This window comes from Ambystoma mexicanum, chromosome 3q (genome assembly GCF_040938575.1).
Source record: "Ambystoma mexicanum isolate Mex_15411 chromosome 3q, UKY_AmexF1_1, whole genome shotgun sequence".
Classification (NCBI taxonomy): domain Eukaryota; kingdom Metazoa; phylum Chordata; class Amphibia; order Caudata; family Ambystomatidae; genus Ambystoma; species Ambystoma mexicanum.
In genome coordinates, this window is record NC_090926.1 from 1,079,819,103 (window position 1) to 1,079,846,822 (window position 27,720).

Consider the following 27,720-nt stretch of genomic DNA (forward strand, 5'->3'; position numbering starts at 1 on the left):
TCCAATATCAACGGCTGACGTGTTTCGAGGCAATTCCTCTTCTTCAAAAGCCTAATGGGACTGTTGATGGATGTCGACACATAGAAAAAAAAAGACATATTGGCTTGTGTAATAACCCATACATTTAGAGAGTTTACATTCATAATAGTACAAATCAGTCAGGTAGATGTTGTACAATCTGTCATGTAACAGCATGTTGAGAGCTACCTTTCAGGGAAGACTACATAAGGGGAGGTCTACTTTGAGGAATCCCTTATAAGTTACCTATGTAAGTGATATCAGAAATAAATTTCACATATGGATATAAACAATAAAACAGAACTCAAGCTTTGGTGTATCCACCTACATTTTTGAGAAAGATGATTATGGAGGAAACTGTGAAATGTGCATGTCGTATGCAACTGCACAATAGTAGTGCCTAATTGTATCCAAAGCTACTGAGTAGGAAACGATCCCAAGGGTCAGAAGCTGAAAAGTGAATGTTGAATAGATTGAGAAAGGTGGCAAAAAATGAGTGAATAATAATTGGGGAAAGTGATAATGGGAAGAAAGTAACAGAGGGTTGTTTGGGTATTTAGTTAATGACGCAGAGTGTCAAATAAAGGTATATAACGAGGAGCGTCACAGATGAGCCCATAGTTTATGATATGATATGGCATTTATAACTGCGCCTATACAAAAGTGTTTCAAAGTGCAACGAGGCAAGGGAGGGGGCAACAGCGGGAAGACAGACAACAATCTTACTAGGCCAGGTGACATTGAGATCGCGCAATTGCAGGGGAGGCGTGAAAGGGAAAGTGTGCGGGGGTAGGGAGCAGTGCAATACATAGGATGAACAGTACAAATAAATAAAATAAATAAATAAAACAGAAGGTAAAAGTGCGGCCATCTAGTGGCAAGTGCAGGGGTAAGTGCAGATATCAAGTGTCAAGAGCGGCTGGGGGCTGTAGGGAGACAGAAACAGCCCCCAAGTGCAGGGATTGCCCAGGAGGCAGTGTAGGAGTCCAGCTGGCGGGGGGAAGGGATCTGGGCCCGAAATCAGAGGGTAGCCAGGTGTCCAGTGCAGTTTCAGCCAGGGGTCCAGCAGGGGAGAGGAGGAGTGAAAGCAGAAGCAAAGAGGAAGGTCTTGAGGTGCTTCCGGAACCAGAGATGGTTCTCCTCAAGTTTCAGGGAGGCTGTTCCAGTGGGAGGGCCCAGCCGAAGAAAGATCTACCGCCAACTCGTTGCTTGGAGAAGCGACTGACCCTGAGGGAGTTGGAGAAGTAAAGTTTAGAAGAAGTTATTTAAAAATCCAAGTAGATAAATAGACGACACAAAGACAAGGTCTGTGAAAAGGAATAACACACTCCTATTAGAGTATTTTTAGGGGCAAGAATAGCAGCAAGGCCTGCTGAGAAAAGTTATATGTTGGGGCCGGCCAGTTTGTCCGTTTGTGTATTATATGTATTTTGTATATGAGGAAAAGAGTGAGATGTCGAGGAGCGACAAACAATAAGTTGTGTTAAGAGGCTGATTAAAATATTTATTTAGTCATTTTCGGTGCCGACTAAATAGGTAGATTGAAGTAAAGTTTGAAATATAGGTTTGGAACGGCGACAAGTGGACAAGTGGTGCATGCTAATATTTATTGTTTTTCTGAAACATATTTTTTATGTAAAATAACGGTAAGTATCGACAGTCGATTAAGACTTCTCGCAACGGAGGATGTTACTCCACTAATGCACCTGTGTAAGCAACTGCCACAACACGCTCCCAAACCTAACCCCTTAAGTGCCAAGGACGAGGTATCTCGTCCTTGACATTACCTCCAGGTTGCCAAGGACGAGATAGCTCGTCCTTTTAGGCACTCTGTTTTGTGCGAAAACTGTAATCCAACCCCCAGGCTATGTGACGGGGAGGTCCCTCCTCACTGCCTGGGGGCTCGATTACCTTCAGTTTGACGTTGGCATGCGTAATGCACGTTGACATGAAAGTTAAAGCATTTTCACTGCGGCAGCCATTTTCAGCTGCTGCGGTGAAAACACAAGATGAGTCTCCGCCTTGCTCTGCCTTGCTCTCCCGGCTGTATTTCAAGCCGCAGATCAAGGCAGGTGTTGTTGGAAAGGGGAGATTTTCCCCTTTCCAGCAACACCTTTTGTGTAAGCATTGCTGGGTGCAGAGCGCTCGATCCACGCTCAGAAATGCCACTAGACCACCAGGGATGTGTTTGGAAAGGGGGAGTAGGGGGGCTGATTACTAGGTAAGCGGCCCACTCCCCCCCCAAAGCCCCAAAGCTTAGGGCCACATGTATGAAAATCCCGGGGGGCAGATGGGTGACCATCGGCCCCTAGGGGTGGGGGCATATGAAAAGAAATAAAAAATAAGAAAATAAACGCAATGGGAAGGGGGGAGGGGGACTCTAGCCACCATGGATTTTTGTTTGGATGGTGTTGTTGGAAAGGGGAGAATCTCCCCTTTCCAACAACACCTTTTGTGACAGCATTGCTGGCCTTGGATCGGGCACAGAGCGCTCGATCCGTGGCTAGCAATGGCCACTAGACCACCAGGGATGGCCACTAGACCACCAGGGATCCCTTTTAGAAGCGGGGGAAGGGGGGACTGCTTACTAGGTAAGCGGCCCCCTCACTTCACCCCCTCTCCCCCGAGGCCCCAAAACATGAGACAACATGTATGGAGACCCCTGGGGGCAGATGAAAAAAAAGAAAAAATAAGAAAATCGAACGCAATGAGAAGGGGGGAGGGGGTTGGGGACCACTAGTCAGAACTTACTAGCTGACCAGGGCAGGGAGTATACAGCATTTGGAGTGTTGGGGAGCACGAAGAAAGTCCAGCTACTCCCCCCAACCCTGCATGCAGTGCGTGCAATTCCATACAGCCTTATTCGCGCAACCCCCCTAACCCCCCCATCAACTTTTTGGGTAACATTGGTGGCAGATGGCATTTTAGCATGCACAGAAAAAAACTACAGGACCATTACAGATGCAGGAAACTAGTCTGTTCGAGCTCTGCGGGGGCAAAGTATTATATTATTTTTGGTTATTTATATAGCACTCTTTCTCCATTTGTAAGGCCTCAATGCGCTTTTTTCTGGTTGGAACGCCTTCAGTGACTGTATGGGCATTCATAAAATGTACGGGCCTAGAAAGACCATGTGACCAGGCCAGGTCTAACATCAATTGTGGCCTCCCCACTGTGATGAAACGAGTGAGCCAATTAACTGGCTACTGTCTTTTTGCCTGATGATGCCTGTCCCTTAACATCATAAAGCGTTGCTTCCCACTATGGCCTTGATGCAGCCCAGCTTCTGGCCTTCCATGGACCCAAGGACACCCAGCTCCCCCTTCCACTGGCAGCATACAGTTATGCAGAGGATCAATTGACTCCGTTGGACATTTGAACAGGACTCTACCCAGTCTCCAATCATGTGGGCAAGGTGTGCCAAGCCCTGAGCTTCCCCGCAAAGTACAGGTGCAACAGGGATCGTCTGTTTGGCTTTTTGCCAGGCTCGTTCTTCTGCCCTTATTACACCATGTGAGCTGGACACAGTATGAGTACTGTACTACATGTTCTCTGGTGAAATATTCTCCCTCTCCCCTTTTATCCTGGCTTTCCCCTATTCCCATACCCGCCTATCTGCGCCTGTCCCCCCAGAATGTGATTTCGCTCTGTAGTCCTGTTGAAATAACAGGGCTGATCCACAGAAAGAGGGTATTTGGGTTCATACACTTCCCATGGCAACATGGGCCTGTACACACTGCTACATATGATGATCCATTCTTGTATGAAATGTCACAATACAGTGATATCGTAACCATATTTTTCTTAGTTTACCCAGGGATAATACTTTATGATGCCACTTCCTGTAATGTCACATGGGGCGTGGTCAAATGACATCACCTACTGTGATGTCACATGGGAAAGTGTCCAAATGACATCACTTCCTGTGATGTCACTCTTGGGGCGTGACATTGTGATGTCACTTCCGCTACCCCTGGCATTTTGGTGAAACGACATCCTTGCTCAGCCCCCCTGCCCAAATGGAGGGGGGGTGTACCTCACGCAGCGGTTTGTAGGAGGCCCAGGGAGGCCTGCATGAGGTGCCCCCGCACTCCAAGGCAGCCACAAGGGTTTTAAGGGGGAGGCAGTTAAAAAGCGCTTGGGTTCTCCGCCCACAATAAATACTTTTGAATATATGGCGTGGCTATGATCACATGTGTAACACTTACTTGTTGGTTACAGGGACGATTGTTTGAGAATTCCTAGCGCTTGGAAGCGGAGAAGATACACTCAACCTCTTAACGAAGCAAAGGTGTGTGGCACAATCAAATGCACACTCACCCTTACCCCTAAAGCGATTGGATTACGGGTGTGTGAAACTGGGAACTGTAGTGCTTGTATTCTTGGAAATGGTCTCCTTGTATTCTTGGAAATGGTCTCCCCTGTGAACACATGATAGAATACTATTTAAGGGAATGTACTTGTCATGAACTCATTAATGTTGCTTATTGTAACCCTTGTGATGTATTATGCAAACAATGTTTACCAAAATAATCATCTTGAATAGTAGCTGCAGAGAAAGCGGACTAATGCAGCTTCCAGGAAATGAGGGAAAAATGACAGTAGTCTGAAGTAATGCAACTAGTGTTAAGCGATGTAAAAAAGTGCCTTTCATTTCCCTTGATTTGCTGAAGGTCTGTAGTTAAACTGACAACTCAAATGTATCTTCTTTCCCCTTTTCGTTTGCAGGAATCCTATGAAGAACTGAAACTGCAGTTGAAATAGGCTTCCAGCCAAAAATATTTAAGTAAAGTTCCACTTGTTTGATGAACTAATGAAACTGACGAGCAGTCAGCCACACAGGGCTGAACTGAATACAAAATATCTCTGCGAGCCGAGCGGGGAAGTTCCTTAATCACGGGACCTCTCGGGAAGCACCAATGTAACACAGGCCAGCTGCGGAGTCTCGCGCACGCTGGGAAGTCACTTCAAATTAATCTGCTCAATTTTACTAGTGCAACACGAACAGGAAAGTAGCAGTACTCAAAAAGACACATCGCAGAGCCCGTCCCCCAAATGAAATGACAACTTTTTCCGAGCAGCTCGTCAAAAAACACACTGAGGAACGCCGCTAGCTCACAAATGAAATGACAACTTTTCCTGCTGACCGAAAAAGTAAGGCTTCTGACTTCTTCTTACTTGAATATATTTATATTTATCGAGTTGCTTTGCGAACCAGGTTCAATTTCCAATTGCAGGGACTGCAGGCATGGAATCTCAAAACAAGCACCGTAAGCGTTAAGGCAGGATTGCAACAAACGCTAAACACTCGACCCCCACCTGGAGGAAATGTTTATGCTGGGAATACCCAAAACACTGCTTGACCCCACCTGTGTAAATCTTGGAAGTCTCTTGACAGGCACCACGGCTGCCATCTTAGCATGCCTTTTATGCACCAAGGCTTCTCATGTTTTTAAAGGGTTCTGCAACAATGAGTTCCTTAGAGTACCCCCCCACAAGACCCCTCCCAACGTGACATGTCGAGGACCCGGTTAATTGTGATACTCTCTCTGAAAACGATTGACTAATCTTGGAGTGTGGACATTAGCTGCTGGCTCCCAAGTCCTATCCATAGGCCCATATCCCGTCCAATCAATGACCTGTTCCTCCCTCTCTTGGAATCAAGAATATGTTTCACTACATATTCCGGTTCCCCTTGATCCACCACCACTAGGAAAGGATTAGTCACTGTGGAGCACGTACCTTTACTGGTTTTACTAATGAAACGTGGAAAACCGGGTGCATGGAAAGATTTCTTGGTAATGCCATTTTAACAGCAACTGAATTAACAGTGTGTGTGTGATAGAATAAGGTCCAATATATCGTTGATTAAATGTTCTAGGGCCCTTCAGGTGGATGCATCATGGAGCCAACCAAACGTGGACTCCACCTGGCATTTGGAGCCGTTTTTCTTTTTTATCTGCTTGCTTTTTATACTAGTCCTTGGCCTGTTGTAAACGAGTCTTTGGTTGTTGTATTGTATTCCTGATTGTCTCATGTAAATGTTGTACTGCAGGCATAAACGCCACTGGTGGATCATACACAAAACGTGCGAATCATACACATTCCATGCAACAAATAGGGTGATGTGGGATTATAGTATACATACTCTAGCACCCACAAAAGATCCACCCAGTCTTGGTCGATATAAGGCAAGATACAACGCTAAGCACTCGACCCACAACTGGAGAGGTTTATGCTGGGAGCACCCAAAACACTGCACACCTACTCATCCCTCAACAGCTTGACCCCACCTGCGGCGATCTTGAAAGTTTGACAGGCCCCGTGGTGGCCATTTTAGCATGCCTTTTATGCACCAAGGCTTCCCATGTTTTTAAAGGGTTGTGCAACAATGGGTGGCTGACAACATGACTCCTGTTGAGTAGTTATAAGCATCTCTCCTGCGATTCCCTTTTCTCCAAAATATGGGAATGAAATCTAGATTTTAGATTTTTTACCGCACTTAAAGCCATACTGTCTAATAAATAAAACTATGGGTTGCATTAATTTCCTCATTCACATATCACTGGTTGCATGAATGGATCTTTACTCAACCCCACGCCACCTGATCTCCTGGTTTTTCAGATACTGCTTCCTGCTGAAGCTCTATGTGCATCTCCTGGGCGGTACCACTGAGAAATGTTCTGACTCCTTAGGGCCCATTTTTATTGAGGATTGCCGCAAGCCTCTTGATTTGAGTTCTGGGTCTGCTTTTGCTGATTTTCTCAAGCCTTCAACCCTCAATATTCACATTCTGCCCCGCTTCTTGCCACATGTTACTCCATAACAGACTAATGAATAGTAGCTGTAATAGACTTAAGTTCTAGCTTAGTCAGCTTGTTTATTGGGTGCATCAGTTGGCTAACTGCCGATACCTTGTTTTAATGATAATACTTATGATAACGGGGAGGCCACCCCCTCCATGCCATCCTCTAAAAAGTTTTAGCCGTGACGCAATTACAGCATTCTCTATAGATTATTGTGCTATTATGTGAGCTATTACACAGGACTATTATTAGGCATCCCCTGAGGCACTTTGGGGCATACATGGCCATGGAGTGCAAGAAGAAGCAGGAATATTGCAAGGTGGTATTGTGAGGCAAGGCAGTAGGGTTATAGCTATGGGACCAATACAGCCCCCCTTTTTGAGCAAGTGTCAGTTATAAAATAACTTACAAAAAAGTACAAAAGGTACAAGCAGGTTTGTTTGCAGCGGACTCTCTCAGTCACACCATTCACCACACAACAACGCCAACTCCCCCCCCACCAGCACTCCACCCCACCACACTGTTACTCACAGCCTTGCTCTTAAGCCTTAGGCAGATCAGGACTGTGGTAACTGGCAGCACTTCTCTGCCTCAAGACACTCGTGTAACCAAGAAAAGAAAACAACAGTCATGTGACATGAACCCACACGTTCAGCCCACCATCAACCACTGAACTGCCGCCACCCAGCACCGCTGAGCTCCGTGGCTAGAGGAATGGACCCCAAAGGGTGGGTGCACGCATGCATGTCAAACAGCTGCCAAGTGCCAAGCCGCAACATCAGGCTGCTTCCAAAACAAGCGTTGTATATGTGGAGGGCAAAGATTAGATTCTTTCCCATCTATTTAAACAGCTAAAATATTGCAACATCAGCTAGTGAAACTGGTGAAAAACATAACACGGCCGGGGTAAGAGTGTAATGCCTGATTGCTCAATTTGCTATCATTCATGGACCCACGTTGAAACAATTTAGAAAAATGAATTTTCTCGACTTTTGCACTTTTACATAATTAATGGCAGTGGGTTCAACTTTCAGGCTTCTCAGTAGATAGCATTATTTTAGGGCAGTATTTGTTTTCCATCCCAGTATTTTACCAAAATGGACAATAAAATAGGCGCATCAGCTGGTGCATTATATCAGAGACAAATAACTTGTACTTTGTATCAAGATGACCTTACCGTTTCTGAGACAACTGGAGCTTTCCTGTCTCCTTGTGTCCGGACGATCCGGCCGATACTCTATTTTATCTTGGTTTGGCAGTATTCCAAAAGGCGCATCAGAATCTGGATTCACGTCACCTGTCAAATAAACATAGTAATCCCTTGAGATTTATTATTCTTGAAATCTCCCTAAGTACTTGATATGATATTTTATTTGTATCACGCTGTTAAGTGTTTCAGAACGCGAAGAGGCAAGGGAGGGGAAGAAGGAAGGAATAAAACAACGATCTTACTCGGCCAAGTGACATTGAGAACGCACAAGTGCAGGGGATACGGAAGGGGGAAAGTGCAAGGGGGAGGGGAGGATTGGAAAGTGCTGAGCAAGGGATAAAAAACAGCAACTGGTAGTGCAGCCAGCAAGTTGGCAATGCAAGGTTACTTCCACTTGCCAATCAAACAAATCTCTATAGTTTACATTTCCTGGAATGCTGAGAGTAGGACAGCCAATCACGTGGCTTGGATTGCAGTCCATACCTATTGGTACAGGCCCCATGTTAAAGGTATCCATGGACCGACACATGACTCAGAGAGTGATGGGTAGTAGGGTGAGGTGGCTGTAAAGGAGCCTTCATGTACGAATAACAAGACTGACCTTAGAGCTGGTCACGAAGGCTTGTTATTGGGCCTGATCACGAGTTGGGCCTTAGCCCTCAAATGCGGCGGCAACGCTAGTACCGCTGCATTTAAGGGTTGCCCAATCACGAGTTGGGCAGTGAGTGAGTTTTACCTCAAGCTTTTTGGTGGAGGTAAACATTTCCACTTACCACCCAGCGTGGCGCTAATAGCGCCATGAAACCCCCATTGGGTGCAGGATGCAATGGGGAATGGGGTATTACAGCTATGCCGCCACTCGCGATACGGCACTAACTGCGCCAGACCGAAAAGTGGTAACGCTAATAGCGTTGGGCGGCATCCCGGCCAATTAGCCCCCGGGAATCACCCAACTTGTGATAGAGCCCACAGTCCTTTACCCTGCACATTGTCCCCCTGTATGCAAACTACCCCCTAAGTAAGTTGAAAGTCAATTTCTAGCCTAACGCTATTTATTTTTCACGTGATCAGCTTCTCCATCCTGGTAGCGCACTGATACATACAGAGGCATTGCTGTGTTAAGAACAATCTTTATACACTAGAGAAAACACCACGACCCTTGGGAGCCCAGGTCTTTTAAAATAGTCTATTTTAATGTTGAAAAACCTTCATATCTTCCGCAAAGCAGAAGCTTTGAAAACCCTTTTAGCATCTCTACTTTTGTCGGAATCACCGGAGAAAGAAAAACAAGGAGCATCACTCCTAATGGAGCTTTCTCAAAGTTAGTATAATATATGAGTATGGCATCCATTAACTATTTTTATTATAGGTTACGTGTTCCTACTACTCATCCATACCTGGTACCATTACATGGTATGGAAATTAAGCTTGAATTCCTATAGTTACATCTAATACCCTTCCACCGTAACAATCATCAAATACATTTCTGAATATGTATAGATCATGTCCTATTCATATGACCCACTATCATTACAAGCTTTATTTCAACTGTGTGTTGATGATATTGGACCCCATTTCGTACAAACACTACATGATAGCTCGATTACTGTATCCATTTCAAAAAGAAGTTTATATTTGGAGTTTTCTATAGTGAAAACCTAGCTGGACTGGAGCACTGTGCAATGGAGTGGGGGACATTTTCAGTAATTGGGGTTCGATATGGTTGCATAGCAGTAGAACACTTTTTCCAGCCTTGCAATGTGGAGGATTCTTCGGTTATGTTGGTTTCGGAACTTGTGGGCTTAACTGCTAGGTTGGAAGGGAGAGTGCCTTGGTTGTCATAGCCTTGTACAGTAGGGACCCCAGCCGGTCCATAGGACTGGGGATTTCCCAAACAGCACTTTAAGATGAGCAGCAGCACCCTTGAGATGGATGGGGATGCAGATAAATACTCTCGCATCAAATCAATAATGACAACTCAATAGTTTGGCAAAGGGTGCCCGTTTAATGACAAGTACAAAACACGAGGGAGTTCATGAATATCAGCAATCGCTCGATCTTCCTTCTCGCTTCAACTCCATTTAATTTCAGAAAAAACAGTATTTATACCAAAAACTTGTCACCGACGTGTAACTCTTAAACTTAGCATGCAACTTGATTGGTTCTAGGAAGGTAACTTTAATATAGGCACTATATCTGTATATGGTAACTGAGAGAGGGGATTGGATAGACAACGTCGGGTGGGGCAACTAAGCCCTTCCTTCAAAATGGCTACTGTAAACGTCACTTAAAGTACAACGTCTCATTGGTTCTAACTATAGGACCCTAGATTACATGGTCCACTATGATTGGGTTGGCATCAACCCCACTCATACTTTTCCACTTGCTCTTAGCAGCATGCAGAATAGCTGGCCAGGTGCAGGGAGTTCGTCTGCACCCCCAGCTTCCCACCAATTTTTGTTACAATCAATCATCACTTCAGTGGTCATGTGTCAATTATTTATTTGTGGCTGGCCTAGAGTCTGCTTCTTGGTGTGGGCAAGTTAAGGCGTCTGGGCATGGCAAGGGTCCATGAGTAGGTGTGAACGTTTCCTCCATTCTGCTTGCTCGGTCATGTGATTCTGACACTGTGAAATCGTCTTATTCTCCATCATCGTGCATTTGGTTTAATTCTGCCAGTCATCTGCCATCTGTGGCTTATCTTGACCTTTCTGCACAGGATACTCTGTTCTTCTTTTCATTAATTGTATCCATTGTTGATCTATTTCATCCGATACGACCTTGGCTTCTTGGCATGGTTGTCTTCGTCTGAGTTTCTCTCTGTCTTTAATTCTCTATTTGTTTGCTGCAAAGCTCTCCCCTTGAGACCTTTAGTAACCTTTGGTTGATTCTGCTCTTGTGCATAGTGGAAGTATACTTATATAACATACTTTCTTGAGGTAGATATGTACATGTGGCCCTGGCCGCAATCTATCTTACTACTAAGCATAAGCAAGCCTCACGCTTTCTGTGCTTCTTGCGGTTACTGAGCATATGTACATGTTTAAACTAACTGAATATCTCCATCGCGCTCATGGCATACGTTTCTGACATTTTGATATCAATTATTTCAATTAGGGTCGGAATGTCACTTATCCATGGGGTTTTCGTCTCTTTTCATCATTCTCAGGTCGTTATATTTTCTATGTGTGTGTCAGTCCAGGTTCTTATGACTTCACCATTCGTCTTCTTTTAGTATCTTCTTGGCTTCTTCAGGTATTGCATTCTGACAATCGTCATTCTGTCTCACTTGTCGATATGGTTTTCTCAATGGGTACCTTGCTGTCCAGGTTTTCTTAGGTGTCGGTACTTCAACATGTGTTGTTCTTCTGATAGGTATTGGACAGAGCCCTACTGCGGCTCTCTGCTGGTTTATTTGTTCATCATATGTCACGTATTTCAGAGTGAATGTTCCTGGTACTTCAAAATGGGTGGTTGGAGTGTGAATCATGCTTGGTACCTCCTCTACACTCCCCCCCCCCCCCCTGAGCGATTCATCGACCACTTTCACTTTTTCCTTTGTATCCACCTTGACTTCATCCTCTGGATCTATTTTTATTTCATCCTCTAGGTCCACACATAGAGGTCTGAAGAAATATCTCTTTGGGGTCCATATCTTTATGACTCCCTTCAAGCTTCCTGCTGTTCTTAGGTGCTCATCTTTGTTCCATGTCATAAATTGACATTGTCCACTTGGACTGCAATAGATCCATCTTCCCATATCATTTCTGTGTTTCCTTGGATACCTTCTGGTGCATAAATGCTGGCTTTCACAAAGTCTCTTATTTCTTCATCAGTCAGATCCTTTGGCTTCTGTCCTGGCTCAACATCAATCATGATCTTCGTTCCTATGGCTTTTTTTGCAGTTTTCTGGCACGGAGATATTATCTTGATAACACAGAATCCGAGCAATATCATCACGAGCAGGGCTCCTAGGAATTTGAATGCATCTGCCATCCATTGTGGAATCCATGAAAATAACAATCCAAACCAGCGGTCATCGTCAACTTCGTCAGTTTCATCAATCATTTGATTCTGTAGTTTCGTCAGCATACCTATGGCCTCTGTTAGGGTTCCATTTTCGTCATCGTGAGATGGTATAAATGTGCAACATGATTCTCAGATTTTTGCACAAACCCCTCCATCCATAGCGGTGATCATGTCAAGGACATATCTGTTCTGTAGAGTCATTAGTCTAATCGCCCTTAACTCTTCTTTGATTGCATTGAGTCCTTTTATGGTCGTGTTGATGGTCTGCAGTAACTCCATCTGGTTATCTGCAACCATTTAGTATTTGCTCCAACCTGACCTCTTGGCATCAGAATTGTCATGAACACTGATGAGGTTAGGCTGAACAGCCTGTGTTCATACAGGATTGCATGAAAGGCTTCTTCTGATTTGGCAGAAAAGTAATTCTCTTCATTCGGTTCATCAGTTCCATGGATCTCTTCTTTCACAGGTGAGCATCTGCTTTCGGGAAACTGTCAACATTCAAATCACTTTTTGGAATCACCAATGCTGGGACATGGACATTCACCAATGTGCATATACCTCCCCAATTTTTCAGCAGTCTGATGTATGCTTTGGATCCACATGCCCAATAACGATCCATGATCACTGCAGTACCATGTACCATTCCTGAAGCGTCGAATACTTGGCCACAATTCTGATTCTCTCCCATTTTTCTTGTACCATTTTTCCTGAAGCAGAATTGTGGGCTCTCCAATGGCACCATCTGTAAGGGTCCTCCTCTGTCTTCGACCCATGTCATTAGTTTAGCAAGTCTTGGCCATAATGGCTTGCATCCATTCTGTACTATGTCAATGGTAGGCTGGTAACAACCGATGACCATCCATGCTCTGCAGATCACTACTCCTTTCTCCCATCCGTCTGGTGAAAGCACCGTTCCCCAAATGTGCATTTGGCCTCTGTTCTTCTAACTCAGAGCTTCTTCTGGAGTTTTTCCTTGAACCTTCAGTCTTTGGTTTGCCTCTCTTTTGATCTCTGCTCCTTTAACTCCAGACTTTTCATATCAGATCACAATGTTCTTTGTTTTTCCATTGTTTCTTGTCTTTATGTCCTGGACATAATCGTCTTCATTTGGATTAGTTGCTTCAGTTGCCCATTTGAGTGAAGCATCACTTCCCATGAACTGGCCTCTGGTCTTACACATTGCTATGTGTGATAGGCAGTGGGCTGTCTGGACATCAATTTCCACAGCTACGAAGATCTTTGACTTCCCCATGCTGTAAGGTAGGAGTGCACAAACAAAGCATTCCTCCTCGGAATATCATCGTCCAACTTCTTTCATATGTTGGTACCAGATGTTATTTCCCCAAGTGTGCTGTGCTGTACAGGTAGTCATTTAGTTTGTTGTTGTCTTCTTGTGTGCTTCTTCTGATTCTTAAGGTTTTCATGGAGTTTCCTATCATCATATCCTTAATCGCATCCATATAGCTTCTTCTTGCTGGAGGATTCTCAGGCATCTCCATCCATGGTCCAGGCATCTTCATCTGTACCATTCGAGTAGGAGAAAGTCTGGTAATTCTTTCCTTGTCTTTTCCTGGCTCTGGTTATGAATGGCCAAATTGATTCTGCTATCATCTCTGCACGTGATAGTTTTGCAGGACTTGTACTTGTTCTCTTCATTGGATCAGGTGTGCTTGTCAAAGCTTTCTCCATTTGTTTATTCTTCAACTCCTTTTGTCTCCTTAAAAGTTCAGTTTTCTCCATTTGTCCTTTGGCTTCTCTTGGTGTGGAACTTCTCATTGTTGGTTGTCCAAACGTCTCCCCTTCTTTGGACTGTGGTTCTGCAGTTAGTGGTTCTGCAGTTATTGAGACTAGACCTGGTGTATGTACACTCATCGTTTGCGTGTGTATGTTTTTCATTAACCCCTTCTCATGTTTGCTCTGCCGATCCTGTCTCTGGCGGTTCAATTTGTTTGTTACCACAAGTGTGTGTGTGTGTGTTATTGCTCATCACATCCATTTCAAGCTCACTTATTCCGCTATCAGACCTTCTAGGGACTGGAATGACTATGTAAGGTCTGGGCACCTTCGTGGGTTTCATGCTTACATAATTAGGTGGGTGTACTAGAAACAGAACGCTTTGTGCACCAATAGAAAATGCAGTTTGAATCATCAGTGACAGAAAGACAATGATGAATATAATGCATAAGTACATAATCCCTCTATATGTTAACCTACAACACTTAGTTCTGGAACAATACGAGTGTCTTTCCTCCCGAGTGTCACGGTTCAACCGTGGAAGTTGTGGCCAAGATGGCAGCTTCACTGAGCTGTTGCGGGATCAGCAGCAACGCCCACTCTCGGACGCGCTGCAACTCGTCCTGTTTGTTTTTTCGAACAGCCCTAGCGTTTCTGCTGTGCCTTGTATATTTTTCCCCTGCTTCTCGCCCTTCAGCCTTCTCAGCGGGTTTTCCCTGTTCTCCTGGGTCCTTTCCTGCCCACTGTTGCTATCTGTTCCTTTTTCCCCCCGTCTCCCGACTTCGTTGCGCCCTCCGCGCCTTCTTGATCCTTTCCCATCGCTTTCTCCCTCTCTCTTTCTCCCTCGCTCGTCTCTGCCACCCGCTTCAGTCGGCGCTCGCCTTTGCCTTGTCCCATGTCCAGCTCCGGCTGCACACTGATGTCCTGCTTTCTTCCCCTCCTGGAACAGTCTGTTTCTATACTCCCTCTGATCCGGATTTACCTTCTGTTTATCTGCTGTCTCTTTCTCTCCTTGCGTTCGGCTCCTCTCTAACTGTGATATTCTTTTTGTCCTCTAGTCTCCTCTTTCCTTTCACCCTTATTCAGCTGTTTCCTGTTCTCTTCCTTTACCGGGGACTCCCTTCGTAGTTCCTATTGTGCTCCATGGACCAGTACTCCTTCTCTCTGGTACTGTGTCGGATTGTCCACACTATCCTCAGCAGCTTCAAATGACTACTCATTGTTCCGCTGCCAATTCTGAAAACAAGCACTTCCCAAGACCTCCATCTGCTGGTTCTGCATCAAAACTGCAGGGTTTTTTGTGCCTTCATCGGCTTTTCCCCTGTTCTTGGGGCCTGCTTCCTTGGGTCCGCCTGGCGGTTGTTATACCTTGTCAAGGTGGCCTCAGGTGGAGAGTGTCCTTATCTCTACGAACAGAGTTAGGGAAAGAAGATCGTAGAGGCTGAGGAAGATCAGAAGCTTCATAAGAAGGGAAGAAGAAAAGAGAAAGAACCCACTAGAGTCCACAACCCGGAGCCCTCAGGTGAGGAGAGACAGGGGGAGGTAACTGCAGTTTCTGACACTGAGGGAGGACAAGATTACTGTTTTGGTTGCCCATCTAAGGAAGAAAACAAACTCTTTAATACATTCCAGGTACTGTTATATCGGGGTTCTGCTGTCTCTGCTCGTAGGTTGCGGATACTGGAACGATTGTCCTTCTTTGCCTGAATAATAAGATTTTCATATACAGAAAAGAACCTTTTCCAGAGACAATGTCAACATAAGGAAATAAGTTCAGCAAGATTGCGTGTTCAAAATAAACAAGCTCCCAGTCAATGCCTCTCATCTGTTTCACTCCAGAAGACATGTCATCTCGTTGTCAGCATGAGCAGGAGTAAAGCTTTCTGGCAACACTTTCTCAATCTGTCCCTCGGCGGAAAGTCTTCTCCGGTAATTCTGATGATGATTAGAAAGTTCGACTTGCATTACAATACCATGCAGGAGGATGCTCATCTGTGTATAGTTCGCTGGGTCTGATGAAAGTGAGGACATCAACACTCGCACGTCTTCACACAAGCTCTGGAAAGTCCTCAATTATGCGAAAAAACACATTGCTTGCTAGTCTGCTATCTTCTGGTGACAGGGACATTTGTCTTGTCCTCGCTGAACTCCATGAAGCAAAAGGAACTGCTCGGCAATCACGATGAGCAGCCTCCTTAGTATCTTTTTGTTTTCAGGGTCTTCAAGAAATTCAGTGATGTTACTGAGCCTTCCCACTAACGACGGGTACAATTTCAATACTAACTCGAAGTAGATCAAAACGTCCTTAGTGATGTCACTACCACGTGACACCATAAGTGAATCCAAATAAGGCTTCTGTATTAAAAGAGTCTGGATACTGTATTTTCTTCCAGTTTATGTGTCCTCGATCAAAATTTGGCATATCCTTTTCTTATCAAGGCTTCAGTGTTCCTCAGTCCTAAGTTCAAAATCAACAGACTATGTTATGGCTTATACGTGCAATTTTCTTCTTTAACCTGCAACTAGGATGCATAGAGTGTCCGTGTTTATGTCCTTATCCCCTTTTTTGCTCAGAGGAAATGTCCAAAATTAAGTCACAACCTTGCACAGAAGTTCTTTGCCTTTGCTTTGCTGGTCATCCTTCCTCATCATGGATCTCGTCTGCACATGCTGTGGTTCTTCCCCGTTGTCTGTAGTTTCTATGCATTGGGGTGCGGGCAGAGGGTCTTATCCGATGTATGGCTTGCTGTCACCCAATGCTCTTCTTCCTTGTAACTTGACTGCAGAGGGAGCGACTTCCTCCACTCTGAATAGACCGTTGAACCTTGGCTCGCCCGACTTTTTTCTCATGTGGTTTCTCACCAGGACCGTGTCCACAGTTGTGGAACACGTAAACCTTGAACTTGGTCTGTTGTAGTATCTCCTTCTGTGTTCTGTGCTGCCCTGCACCCTTTTTGTCGTCGCTGCAGCTGTCCTGAAATTACAGTAAGACAAGATGTCATGCAATTCAAGTAATTTTGCATTTCTGATCCTAGCACTTCCCTGTTGGCTGAGCATCACATCTAGCTCTATCTCGGGGTGTCAGTGGCGTGTGCATCCTTCTGCCCGTTACGATTTCATGCGGCACAAGGTGGTGGTCAGAACCAGGCTGGTTTCTGAGTGCATATAGTGCCAGTGGAAGGCAGTGTAGCCATCCCTTCTTTAGAGTAAGCTTCAACTTGGCTATCCTTTCCTTTAAGAAGCCGTTGAGCTTCTCGCATTTCCCATTACCTTGAGGATGATACGCCGAAGAAAACTTGTGCATTATAACAAGCAACAAGCTGATCTATTCAAAGACTGCATTAACAAAGTGAGGCCCATTGTCTGACCTCAAGACCTCACATATTCCCCATCTGGGACATACCTCCCTCACCAGAAATGTGGCCGTACAGGTAGAGTCTGGGTGTGTACATGGACCTGCTCCATCTACAGAATAGACACACCACAACAATTAGGTACCTGTACCCGTTACATACTTGAATCATATCGACATAATCGACATGCAAGTGCTGAAAAGTTCCATTGGGCCTTAGGATGACTCCTCCAATTACTCGTAGTGAATGCCCAGCCGTGAACTGTTGGCAGATTGGGGGCGTGGCTACGAGGCCATGTGAGAGGACGGGTTCCCGGAGGAGCTCTGCCGATCCTGCAATGATCCGTATAAAAAGTGCACACACGGGTGCCTACGATTGCGGAGAATGCATATATATGCATGCGAATACGCCGAGCGTGCCTGCAGAAACTTTGATGCCCGCAGGACTTACTGGAACAAAGCTCTGCACATCATGAGGATGGCGATGGCCGGGGACTGAAGTGGATACAAAAAAGCGGTCCGGAATCGAGAACAAAGGACCTGATCAGGAAGTTTTGCTTCTGCTGCTACAGTGTATTTGCGAAGGTACGCGAGCACAGTGGTGCTAAGGAAACACACCGTGGCGTCCCTTACGGAAGATACGAGCTCTAACGCGCATGTACGACCAAAGCACAGTGGTTTGGAGCGTGTGCGCTGCTCGAACGAACTGACCCCGCAGCCCGAACATTGAGCGGACGAAATCGGGCCGCGAGTGAAACGGCTGTACATGAAAATATGGAGGGGTTGGGGTCTGGAGCTTACGCGGCCCCCTCCCGCCCTCATAACGTGTAAATGCAAGTGAGCATTTACATGCGGCCAGCGAGCGCTAACATGCACAGCCGCGATCGGCTGTTCATGCCCTGAACACCCGCGGGACGGGGAGCCGCGATCAGCTGTCTGCGCACCGAACACTCTTGAGGGCGGCGGAGGAGGGGCAGACGGGTGCCCGGGACGCAAAGAGAATCCCACAGAAAGCACACGGACTGCTGCGTGCTGACCCCCGGCCCCCCCCCCTACATACCCACATGCACAGTGCCCAGGAAAATGGGCGAAGCACAGTGATTGTGCATGGGAGATCCTCTGTTCCCCAACTGACAACAGCTGTAATAGGACTGGCGGGGAGATCCAAAGGGGAAGCCAGGCAAAGGACACTGCTGGGGGGGCCCCCGGGACACATCTCCTGAAGTAGCTGCAGCGGGGCAATAACTTCCAACGGGCGCTGGCGTTGTGAGAGGAATCTGGCACCGTGGGCGCTGAGAGACACTCGCTCCGGGAGGGCGAACAGTAGGCAGCGAAGGCCACGGCCGAAGGAGGCCACAGAAGTGTATTGCGGGGCGGACAATGGAGGGCCACGCTCCACGACGGATAGCAAGCCGAAGATAGCGGAGACACGTTTGGGCACTGGGCAGCAGCGGTATTGAGGGTGCGGTGCACATTCCACCCGTGCAGCAGGATCAGACCGCCCCTTGACTCACGATTGTGGACGAGAAGGTACCCTGACCGAAGGGATGTCCAACAAGCCCTTGAGAGCGAAGGCGAAGCAGCCCACGCTGGATGACTACACCAGAACGCCGACCGGCCCCGAGGGGGCCAGGAGCAAAGATAAGACCCCAGCAGTGGGAATGGCCGCTGGGAGTACGAACCGGGAGGTCCTTGAGGCAATCGCGGATCTGAAGGCGGCCTGGGAGTCCAAACTACAATTGGCTGTGACGGAATTGAAAACGGCGATGGAGCTTCAAGTTGGAGCGGTACAGGAAGATGTGAACCTCCTCAGGCAGGATGTTAGGAATCTGGCGGAATGCACGGAGACCCTGGAGAAAGAGAGGGGCCCAATCGCTGCGGACTGTGCTGCACACAAGCGGGAGCTGCATGCCCTGGTGCAACGAGTGGGCAATCTGGAAAATAGGGCGGAGGAGGCAGAAGGGCGCGCTCGGAGGAATAACATTCGCATCGTTGGACTGCCAGAAGGGGCTGAAGGCCGCAACCCGACGGAATACGTGGAAAACATGCTGCTACAGGAAATCACCGGGGGAAACCTCTCCCAAGGATTTGCTGTGGAAAGAGCGCACAGGGTCTTGACAAGGAGGCCACCACCAGGTAACCCGCCCAGGCCAATGATTGCCAAGATCCTTAATTATCGGGATCGCAAGAGAATCCTTGAACACTTCCGTAAAGGGGGTACAATTCAACGAGGAGCGGCGAACATAACTGCCTACCTTGACTATACCCTGCAGGTAGAGCGAAGCCGTATGAACTTTGGATCGGTCAAGAGGAGATTGGGGGAGCTGGGTACAAATACATGCTGCTCTACCCGGCCAAGCTAAAGGTTTTTTATAAGAACAAGACGCTGTTCTTCGACACTCCGGAAGACGCTATGGGGTGGCTGGATGTGCAGAGCTGCCCTCAAGAGCCAGATATTCAGAAGGAAGACGGAGCAGGACGAGAGAAGTAAAGCTGTGGGCCTTGTTGGGCTGCGGACTGTGGGACTTGATTATAGTCACTGATGCAGTTGAAGATCAGGAACGCGCTAGTTGGTAGGAAACATGATCCGTGAGCACGGAGACTGCCGCGAGAGGAAGGAGCCTCCTGAGGCCGATCTTTATATCCCCATTTAGAGTTTAGTTTGGTCACTGATAGTGAGGTGACACCCTGTCGGGTTCTTAAATTGGGCTTCCAAGGGAGAACCAAACGCAGGGATGCCCGAGATCCAGGGATGGAGCTGGGCAGTTGGTTGGGTTGGGAAGCGGAACACGGTTATGCTGTATCTGAAGCGACAGAAGATAGACGTCGCCTTGCTACAGGAGACGCATCTGACGCAAGAGAAAATGGAGTTGGTGAAGAGGAAATGGAAAGGGACAGCGGTGGGTTCGGCCTACTCTGCTTATGCAAGAGGAGTACTTGTCTGGGTGGCGCCACATGTCCCATTTAAGTTGACTGAAGAAGTTGTGGAGGCGGATGGGAGGTTGGTTATAGTGAGGGGGCTGATAGAGAACAAAGAAGTATGCATTGTAAATACATACGCCTCCAACCAAAACACAGCGTCATACATTAGGACGCTGTGTACCAAGCTCAGTGCGTGTGTTGGGGGTGCGGTGATTTGGGGTGGGGATTTTAATTGTGTATTGAATCCTAGGGTAGACAGGTCGGATGATAAGACAGCCAAGCCCAACCCAGCGGCTAAAGTATTGCAGACGCTGCTGGCGGACTTTGGCCTGGTAGATGTGTGGAGAGCGAAACACCCTGACGAGAGGCAATACTCGCACTATTCGGCTCCACATCAACTACATACGAGTCTTGATTATATCTTTGCCACTCTGGACGTGGTTGCGGAGAGTAATCATATAGATTACAAAGCAAGAGTTCTCTCGCCCCTGGTCCTGAGGTGGCAGTATTGCCCCCCCCAAGGGCGCGCGTACCAACATGGCGCCTCCGGGCGGAGGCGCTCAAAGACCCAGTCTTCAGAGAAGACATAAGGGACGAGATTATTGCTTACTTCGAGGTGAATACTGGTAGTGTGAAGTCGGCTGGTACTTTATGGGAGGCTTTTAAGGTTGTGAGGCGGGGGATCGCAATCGCGAAGTCAAAGGGATTGTTGGTGGAGTTCGAGCTGATCTACATAGAGCTGAGATCGAGCTGGAAAGAGAGTTGGAAGGTGGCGGGGCTGATACATAGGTAGTCTTCAAATTACAACAGAAGTGCGCGGAATACTGGGATAGGCTCTGTAACTTAAATTACAAAAAGTATATAGAGTGATAGCATGCGGGAGGAGATAAAACGGGCCGACTCCTAGCGTGGTTGTACAAGAGCGAAACCCGAGACCCCCGATTCGAATTGTAACCAATGATGAGGGCGAGACGGTGGACACCCAGGAAGGTGTAAACAGGGCATTTGCGGAATACTATAAGGCATTATATGAAGATGAGTGGAGCAGCCGGGAGGAGATAGATGAGGTACTGGAAGATATAGGCCTGCCTAAGGTCAGTGACTAGGAGAGGGAGGAGCTGGATGCTCCGATCACTCTGGAGGAATTGAAAGAGATTGTAAGGCAGTTACCCACCAGCAAAGCTCCAGGTGCAGACGGGTTCCCTAGTGAATTTTATAAAGTGTATGGGGAGGAGGTGCTCCCACCCATGCTAGAAATGCTTAATGAAGCGTTCGAGGTAGGACGGTTGCCGGAGTCACTCAGGGAGGCGATCATAATACCGCTCCCCAAGCCCAATAAACCGGGACACAGTTGCGGTTCCTACAGGCCCTTGTCGATGCTGAACCAGGACAGCAAGATACTGACAGCTGTCCTGGCCAACAGAATGCGGAGAGTAATCGGCAAGTTAATTCACCCTGACCAAACGGGCTATGTCCCGAGCAGGAACATCACTCACAACCATAGACGACTCCACCAAGTGGTCGAATGGGGGTGCAGTAATGACGGCGAAATAGCGATTGTGGCGTTGGACGCAGTTAAAGCGTTCGACTCTGTTAAGTGGCCGTGGTTGCTGGCGGCCCTAGGAGGGTATGGAGTGGGGCCAGGTTATATTAGATGGGCTGAGATGTTATACAGTGAACCGCTGGCCAGGGTCCGTACGGGTGCAGTGGTGTCTGAAAGATGGCAGCTGGGCAGAGGCACTAGGCAGGGGTGCCCCTGGTCCCCGATGCTGTACATACTGGCCCTGGAGCCCTTAGCAATATACCTCAGGCAACAATATGACCCGATCGGTATTGAGGTGGGAGGGGAGCGTCACCTTATATCCTTGTATGCGGATGACTTGTTACTATATCTGAAATACCCGGAAGAAAATCTGCGGTATGTTTTGGAGGTGATGGGGAGGTATGCCAGGCTGTCCGGTATAGCGGTGAACCCCCAGAAATCTGCCCTATTCCCGCTAGGTAGCTATGTGGGAACTCCTGTAGAGAGGTTGCCGGTGTTGCAGATCCCGTGGGCAGCAAGCTCCTTCCGCTACCTTGGAATAGAGGTGTATCACACGACGGAGGAAGAACATAGGCGCAATACTGAAATAGCCATTGGGAAAATCGGGAAATGCATGAGGTTCTGGGAGAGGTTGCCCTTAGCGATGATGGGCCGATGTGCTATGCTTAAAATGGTGGTATTACCTAGGCTTTTGCATTACTTCAACAATATCCCATACATGATACCTAAGAAGTTTTTTGTTAAGCTGCACAGTATGTGCAGGGAATTTTTGTGGCACGGTACCCGGAACAGAGTTGCATTATGGAAGCTGCAGAACTTTTACGAAAAAGGCGGTATTAAACTGCCTAACTTTGAGGCCTACTATGTAGCGGCGCAACTGCAATATGTGGCTAAGTGGCTCTCCGATGAAGAGACCCCTGAACACAGGTTGTTCGGGAGGGACTGTACCCCTTTTTACTTGCGGGAAATTATCTGGATGGCTAGCGCAGACATGAGGGAGCGCCCTAGAATGCTGTTATTGGGGTGGAACATGTGGCGCAGAGTCTGCCGGATGATGGGGGACCCCTTCCCGTGCGTTCCGCAGATACCGTTGGTCGCACTGGCAAAGGGAGACAGGCAGCTGAGGGTAATTATCAGGACATACTGGGAATCAGTGGGACTAGTCACTTTGGGAGACATTTGGCAAGACGGGACGATCATAGAGTTGGGGGAGCTGGGGGAAGTAGTGGGATTGCACAGAGGCCAATATGTCACTTATCATATGATAGTGCAGGAGATTCGGAGCAGATGGCCTGCAACTACTTTGGCGGAGGAACCGGAATCTACTGTTGGGGTACTGTATGATATATCGGAGGGTGGGCATGAGGTTTCTAGATTGTATGAGATGTTGGTGGCTAAGGTTGGGAGGGACCTGGTGCACTTGAGATTAGAATGGGAAACAGAGATGGGAGCCCCGATGGAAGATGGGATGTGGGAACGTGCTTTGGGATATCATAAAAAGGTGTCGAGAAATGCCAGGTTCAAACAAATACAGCTATATATAACGCACAGGGCATACATGACCCCTCTGAGAATATCAAAGTTCCGAAATATTGGGCGCCAGGCGTGCCCTAAGTGTGACGAGGAGAATGCCGACATGATACACATGTTCTGGGCGTGCCCGGTAATTGAATGCTACTGGGGTGAAGTGGCACAGAAACTAGCAGGGAAGGGGGTCACGCTCAAAATAGACTCGGCCTGGGCCTGCTTGCTGGGAGGGTATCCCAGAGCGCGAAAACTCAAACATGTTGGGAAAATGAGAGATTTGGCATATGTGCTCGCGAAACGAAGGATTGCCATGGGATGGAAGGAGTGTCATAAGCCGCGAGTGGAGGTCTGGTGGAAGGACCTACAAAAATGGGCAGAGGCTGAAACAGTGGTGTGGCAAGAGGCTAGGAACGCGGGGGAGGATGAAGAAATGGGTTCCCCCATGGCATGGAAATTATTGATAGCTGAAATGTTTGGAGCAGGGTCGGCTCCAGCTGAATCTGAGGGCGGCGATACTAATAGGCTCATAAGGGGTGGGGGGATTGGGAGTGCAGTGTTTATGTTGTTAAATGTGTTTAATTATGTTTTGTTGTATTGTTGTTTGGTTTGAATAAAATAACATTTGAAAAAAAAAAAAAAACTGTTGGCAGATTATACAGTTCACCATAAAAATTCCAAGGTGCTCTGCCAAGTTCGTATAAACCAGTCTTCAGCAATCGTTGCTGCTAAATTCTCTTTTGTCATGTGTGCTGGATAGTGTAGCTCTTCCAGTGCTATCTTTAATAAGGCTATAGGCATCACCAGTTTACCAGTGCTGTCTTGTCACCACAAGCTCTCGGAGGGGTTTAAAGAACACCCTTGCCGCTTCCAGAGCTTTTCTCCTCCTGTGGTGCCTCCGCTTCGAGCTCCATTAATTGGGTTTTCTACATATTACTGTAACTGTCAGGTTCACTTCATGCAACAATCATTCTCTCATGCACATCAGTTATTTCCACATTCATTATCATTTCGTCTTTGGTCGACACACGGTTGGTTTCTGTGTCTGCTGCTTGATTTCCTCGTGAGATAAAGTCTGTTCCCTCCGTGTGGGCGGCACATTTCATGACCGCTATGCCCACAGGGAGTTGTAGTGCCTTAATGAGTAGGAGCAATAAGGCTGCGTGCTGCACTGGCGTGCCATCTGCTCGGAGGTAGCCCCTCCTTTTCCAGCACGCTAGGCCTGCGTGCACTGGTGATGTCACAAAGGCGGAGTCACTGTACAACATCACTTCTTGGTCTGCGTGATTCTCGAGTGCGAGTATCAACGCCAATAATTCTGCAGCTTGTGCAGAATAATTAGATGGTAATCGTGCACAAATGAGTACTCGAAATTCTCCATTTGCTGTGTGCTTCATCACAGCGGTGCCTGTATATCTCTGCCCATCATTTTAATCGATTCTCGAAGAACCGTCAATGAAGACAATTTCTCTTTCTGCCAATGCATTTTCTTTCACTCTGGGAATCTGATCATAAAATTCTTCATAGTTCGCGCAGTCATGGATTGGCTCTCCTTCAGTAACTGGCTCTGCTATAAACATAGCCAGGTTCATTATCTTACACGGAATTATCTTAAATCGATGGAATTGATTTGATCACTTCATATGCAGAAGCTCTCTGAGATGTCAATGTGCTTTTTGGTTTATCTAGAATGGCAAATAGTGCGTGCTCAACGAACAAAGTCATTGAGCATCCCATCACAATGGTTGTAGCCTTCCCTATGGCGACTGCTGCAGCAGCTAAATGTTGTTCGCACGGGAAGGGACCTCTCATCACTGGGTCCAAATTCCTGCTGTAGTATGCCAGGGGCTTGTACCCCAACGTGGTTCTCTGTGTGAGTACTGCTGTCATAACACTGCCATTTGTGTGTGAAAACAGGTAGAATTCCTCTGCATAACTGGGAATTCCTAAAACTAGTGCCGTGCAAATAGGCCTCTTCAGTTCAATAAATCCTTCTTCCATGGTCTCAGTCCATTCAATTTTTACTTTCGTCCCCTGTGCCTTCTTCAGGGCTTGTAACAGGGGCTTGGTATAAGATCAGTAGTCAAAGACCCATGCCCTAACGTAATTGCATAATCCTAGAAAACTCTGCATTTGTTTTATCGTGTGTGGCTTGGCTGCGTTTAATATGGCTTCAGCCCTTTCGGGGGTAACCCTTTTCCCCTCATGTGAGATCAGCTGGCCTATGTACAGCACCTCTTGCTGACAGTATTGTAACTTCTCTTTGTCAACTTTATATCCTTTCTTAGACAATACAGTCAATAGCTGAATAGAATCGTGTCTGCACGTTTCCTCTGTCGTGCTGCAAATTAAGATGTTGTCCACATAGTGCAAGACAACACTCTCTAATGCAATATTGCTTAAGTCCATCTGCAGGACACTGTTGAAAAGCGAAGGAGACTCACAGTACCCCGGAGGTAACCTTGTACTTTTCAGACGCATTTGTCTGAACTTGAATGATGTCAAATCTTGTGAGTCTTTGTGCAATGGGATTGAGAAAAATGAGTTTTTTAAGTCAATTACCGTGAAATATTTTGCCTTAACGGGTATATTACATAGGATTGTGGATGGGTTAGGCACTAGAGGGAACTCAGCCTCCACAATATCATTTATCAGCCTTAGATCTTGGATTAAACGCCAAGACCCTCCCTTTGATTTTTTTGATAGGGTAAACCGCTGTGTTGCATGACGACTCTGACGTCACTAAGATGCCCTGCTCCATCATAGCAGAAATTGTCTTGAAAATCCCTTCATCTGCTTCCCTAGACATGGGATACTGTCGTGCTTTTGGTAAAATTGCACCTGGTTTCAATTTAATCCTTACTTCTCCCACTCCTTTCAACAAGCCTATGTCATAAGGCCTTGTAGTCCACACTGAGACAGACACATTGGCCATGTCATCATCAAAATATTCAGGACTGTTTTTGTGCCAGCATCATTCTCCGGGGGACCTCTCTTTTGATCATTTTCACCCAATAAAGGAGATTAACCTCAACTGTTTTTTAATCTACACCGGTTAGTTTTTCAAATAGATTGTCATCAGTGACGTCAGTCAATCTGTACCCTTCCTCAATGGCGATTACTGTGCGATTACTGTCTGCCTTTGTCATCACAACCGTCGATCAGTGCCATCTTTCCTCGCACTATGGCTGTGTTTATTGCCAAGTGAAACACTTGTCCCTTTTCCTCATGCATAGGTATTCTTTGCATAAATAAAAACTCATCTGGGGTTCTCATTGGTTTGTCTGTAATGCCTGGTAGCCATGACATTAATATACGCACTCCATATGTGAATATATCTGGTTCCAATGGAACAGCTCTCATAGCCGTTTGTCCTGCGTATGCTCTAATCATTTCGCATACGTTCAAATAATGCATTCCTGGAGTTGAACATACTATGCCCTTCTCCGTGAATGTCATGTTTAACTTCGTCATTAGGTCTTGTCCCAATATATTTACTAGAGTTTGCCTTGAATATAGCAGTGGCACATTCATGTCACATTCTCCTATAGAGACTGGAAGTTCTTTTGTAAAAGGAACACTACTTGTTGCTCCTGTGAAGACCTGAGAATTTATGTCATCGCCAGATAAAGAAAACTTGCCTTCACGTATACACAAGCGTGTTACACCTGTGTCAACTAAGAAAAAATACTTCTTATCCCCAATACAGACATCTACCCTTGGTTCCTCATGAGGGTCTGGTGTCACTGATAGGATAGAACACATCAGTGTTCCCAATGAGCTGTCCTAGTCCATATATAACTTTGTCCCATGTTGAGTGAATGGACTTCCTCCATCACAAGTGTTATTTCTCATTCCAGAATTTAGTACCCGCCCTGTCCTTTTTGTCTACGACAGTTGCATCGGTGACTGTTGAGACTGTCCTTGCGGAAAATTTGTCAGATTCTGAGGTTGCAATCTTTGTTGTGCTCCCAGCGCTTGCTGTTGCAACGTGTGATTTTGTGCAACTCCATTTCCACCCTGCTGTAAAAACATAGGTGGATTCACCATCCCTACTCTTGTTCCTTGGTTTTTTTGTACCATGCCTTGACTTCTGCATGTGCGTGCTAGATGCCTTGTCATCCCACACGTCCAACATATTGGCGGCGGTCTGATTATTTGCCCATTTGACATATCCTGATTGCCGTTTTGCATGTTTTGAAAACCTCCCGGATTACTCTGGAAACCTCTTCCTCAAAAGCCTCTCCCTCTGGGGTAAAACCCATTACTGCCTTGAACAACCTGCCTTTGATTATTGACCTGCTGTATGTTCGATCAGTCTGTGCTAGTTATGATTGCCCCTTCAATTGCATATTTTGACAATTTCTTCTGCACTCATTTTGCCTCTTCAGCTTTTCGTGCAGCCTCTTTTTTGCGATTTTTCTCTTGCAGCAGCCTGCAATAGTGAGCTATGGTCAATTGTATTTCAGACCACGGTTTGGCCTCAATTCCTACCAATTTCTTGAGCTGCTTCTGTACCTGATCTGGCAGCCCTTGGCATAATACATGGTAAAACACGGGTATGGACTTCCCCAAAGAT

General features: G+C 46.6%; 1 protein-coding gene across 3 annotated transcripts in view; it reads right to left on the reverse strand.

The window, feature by feature from the left end:
- The window catches only part of LOC138583262 (zinc finger protein 436-like), a 253,278-nt gene that overhangs the window by 122,519 nt on the left and 103,039 nt on the right, over positions 1–27,720 (reverse strand). For all 3 annotated transcript variants that reach the window (XM_069655341.1, XM_069655343.1, XM_069655342.1), the window contains exon 4: positions 8,002–8,121. In XM_069655341.1, the coding sequence (XP_069511442.1) occupies positions 8,002–8,121 (120 nt within the window). The remainder of the gene's footprint in view (positions 1–8,001; positions 8,122–27,720) is intronic.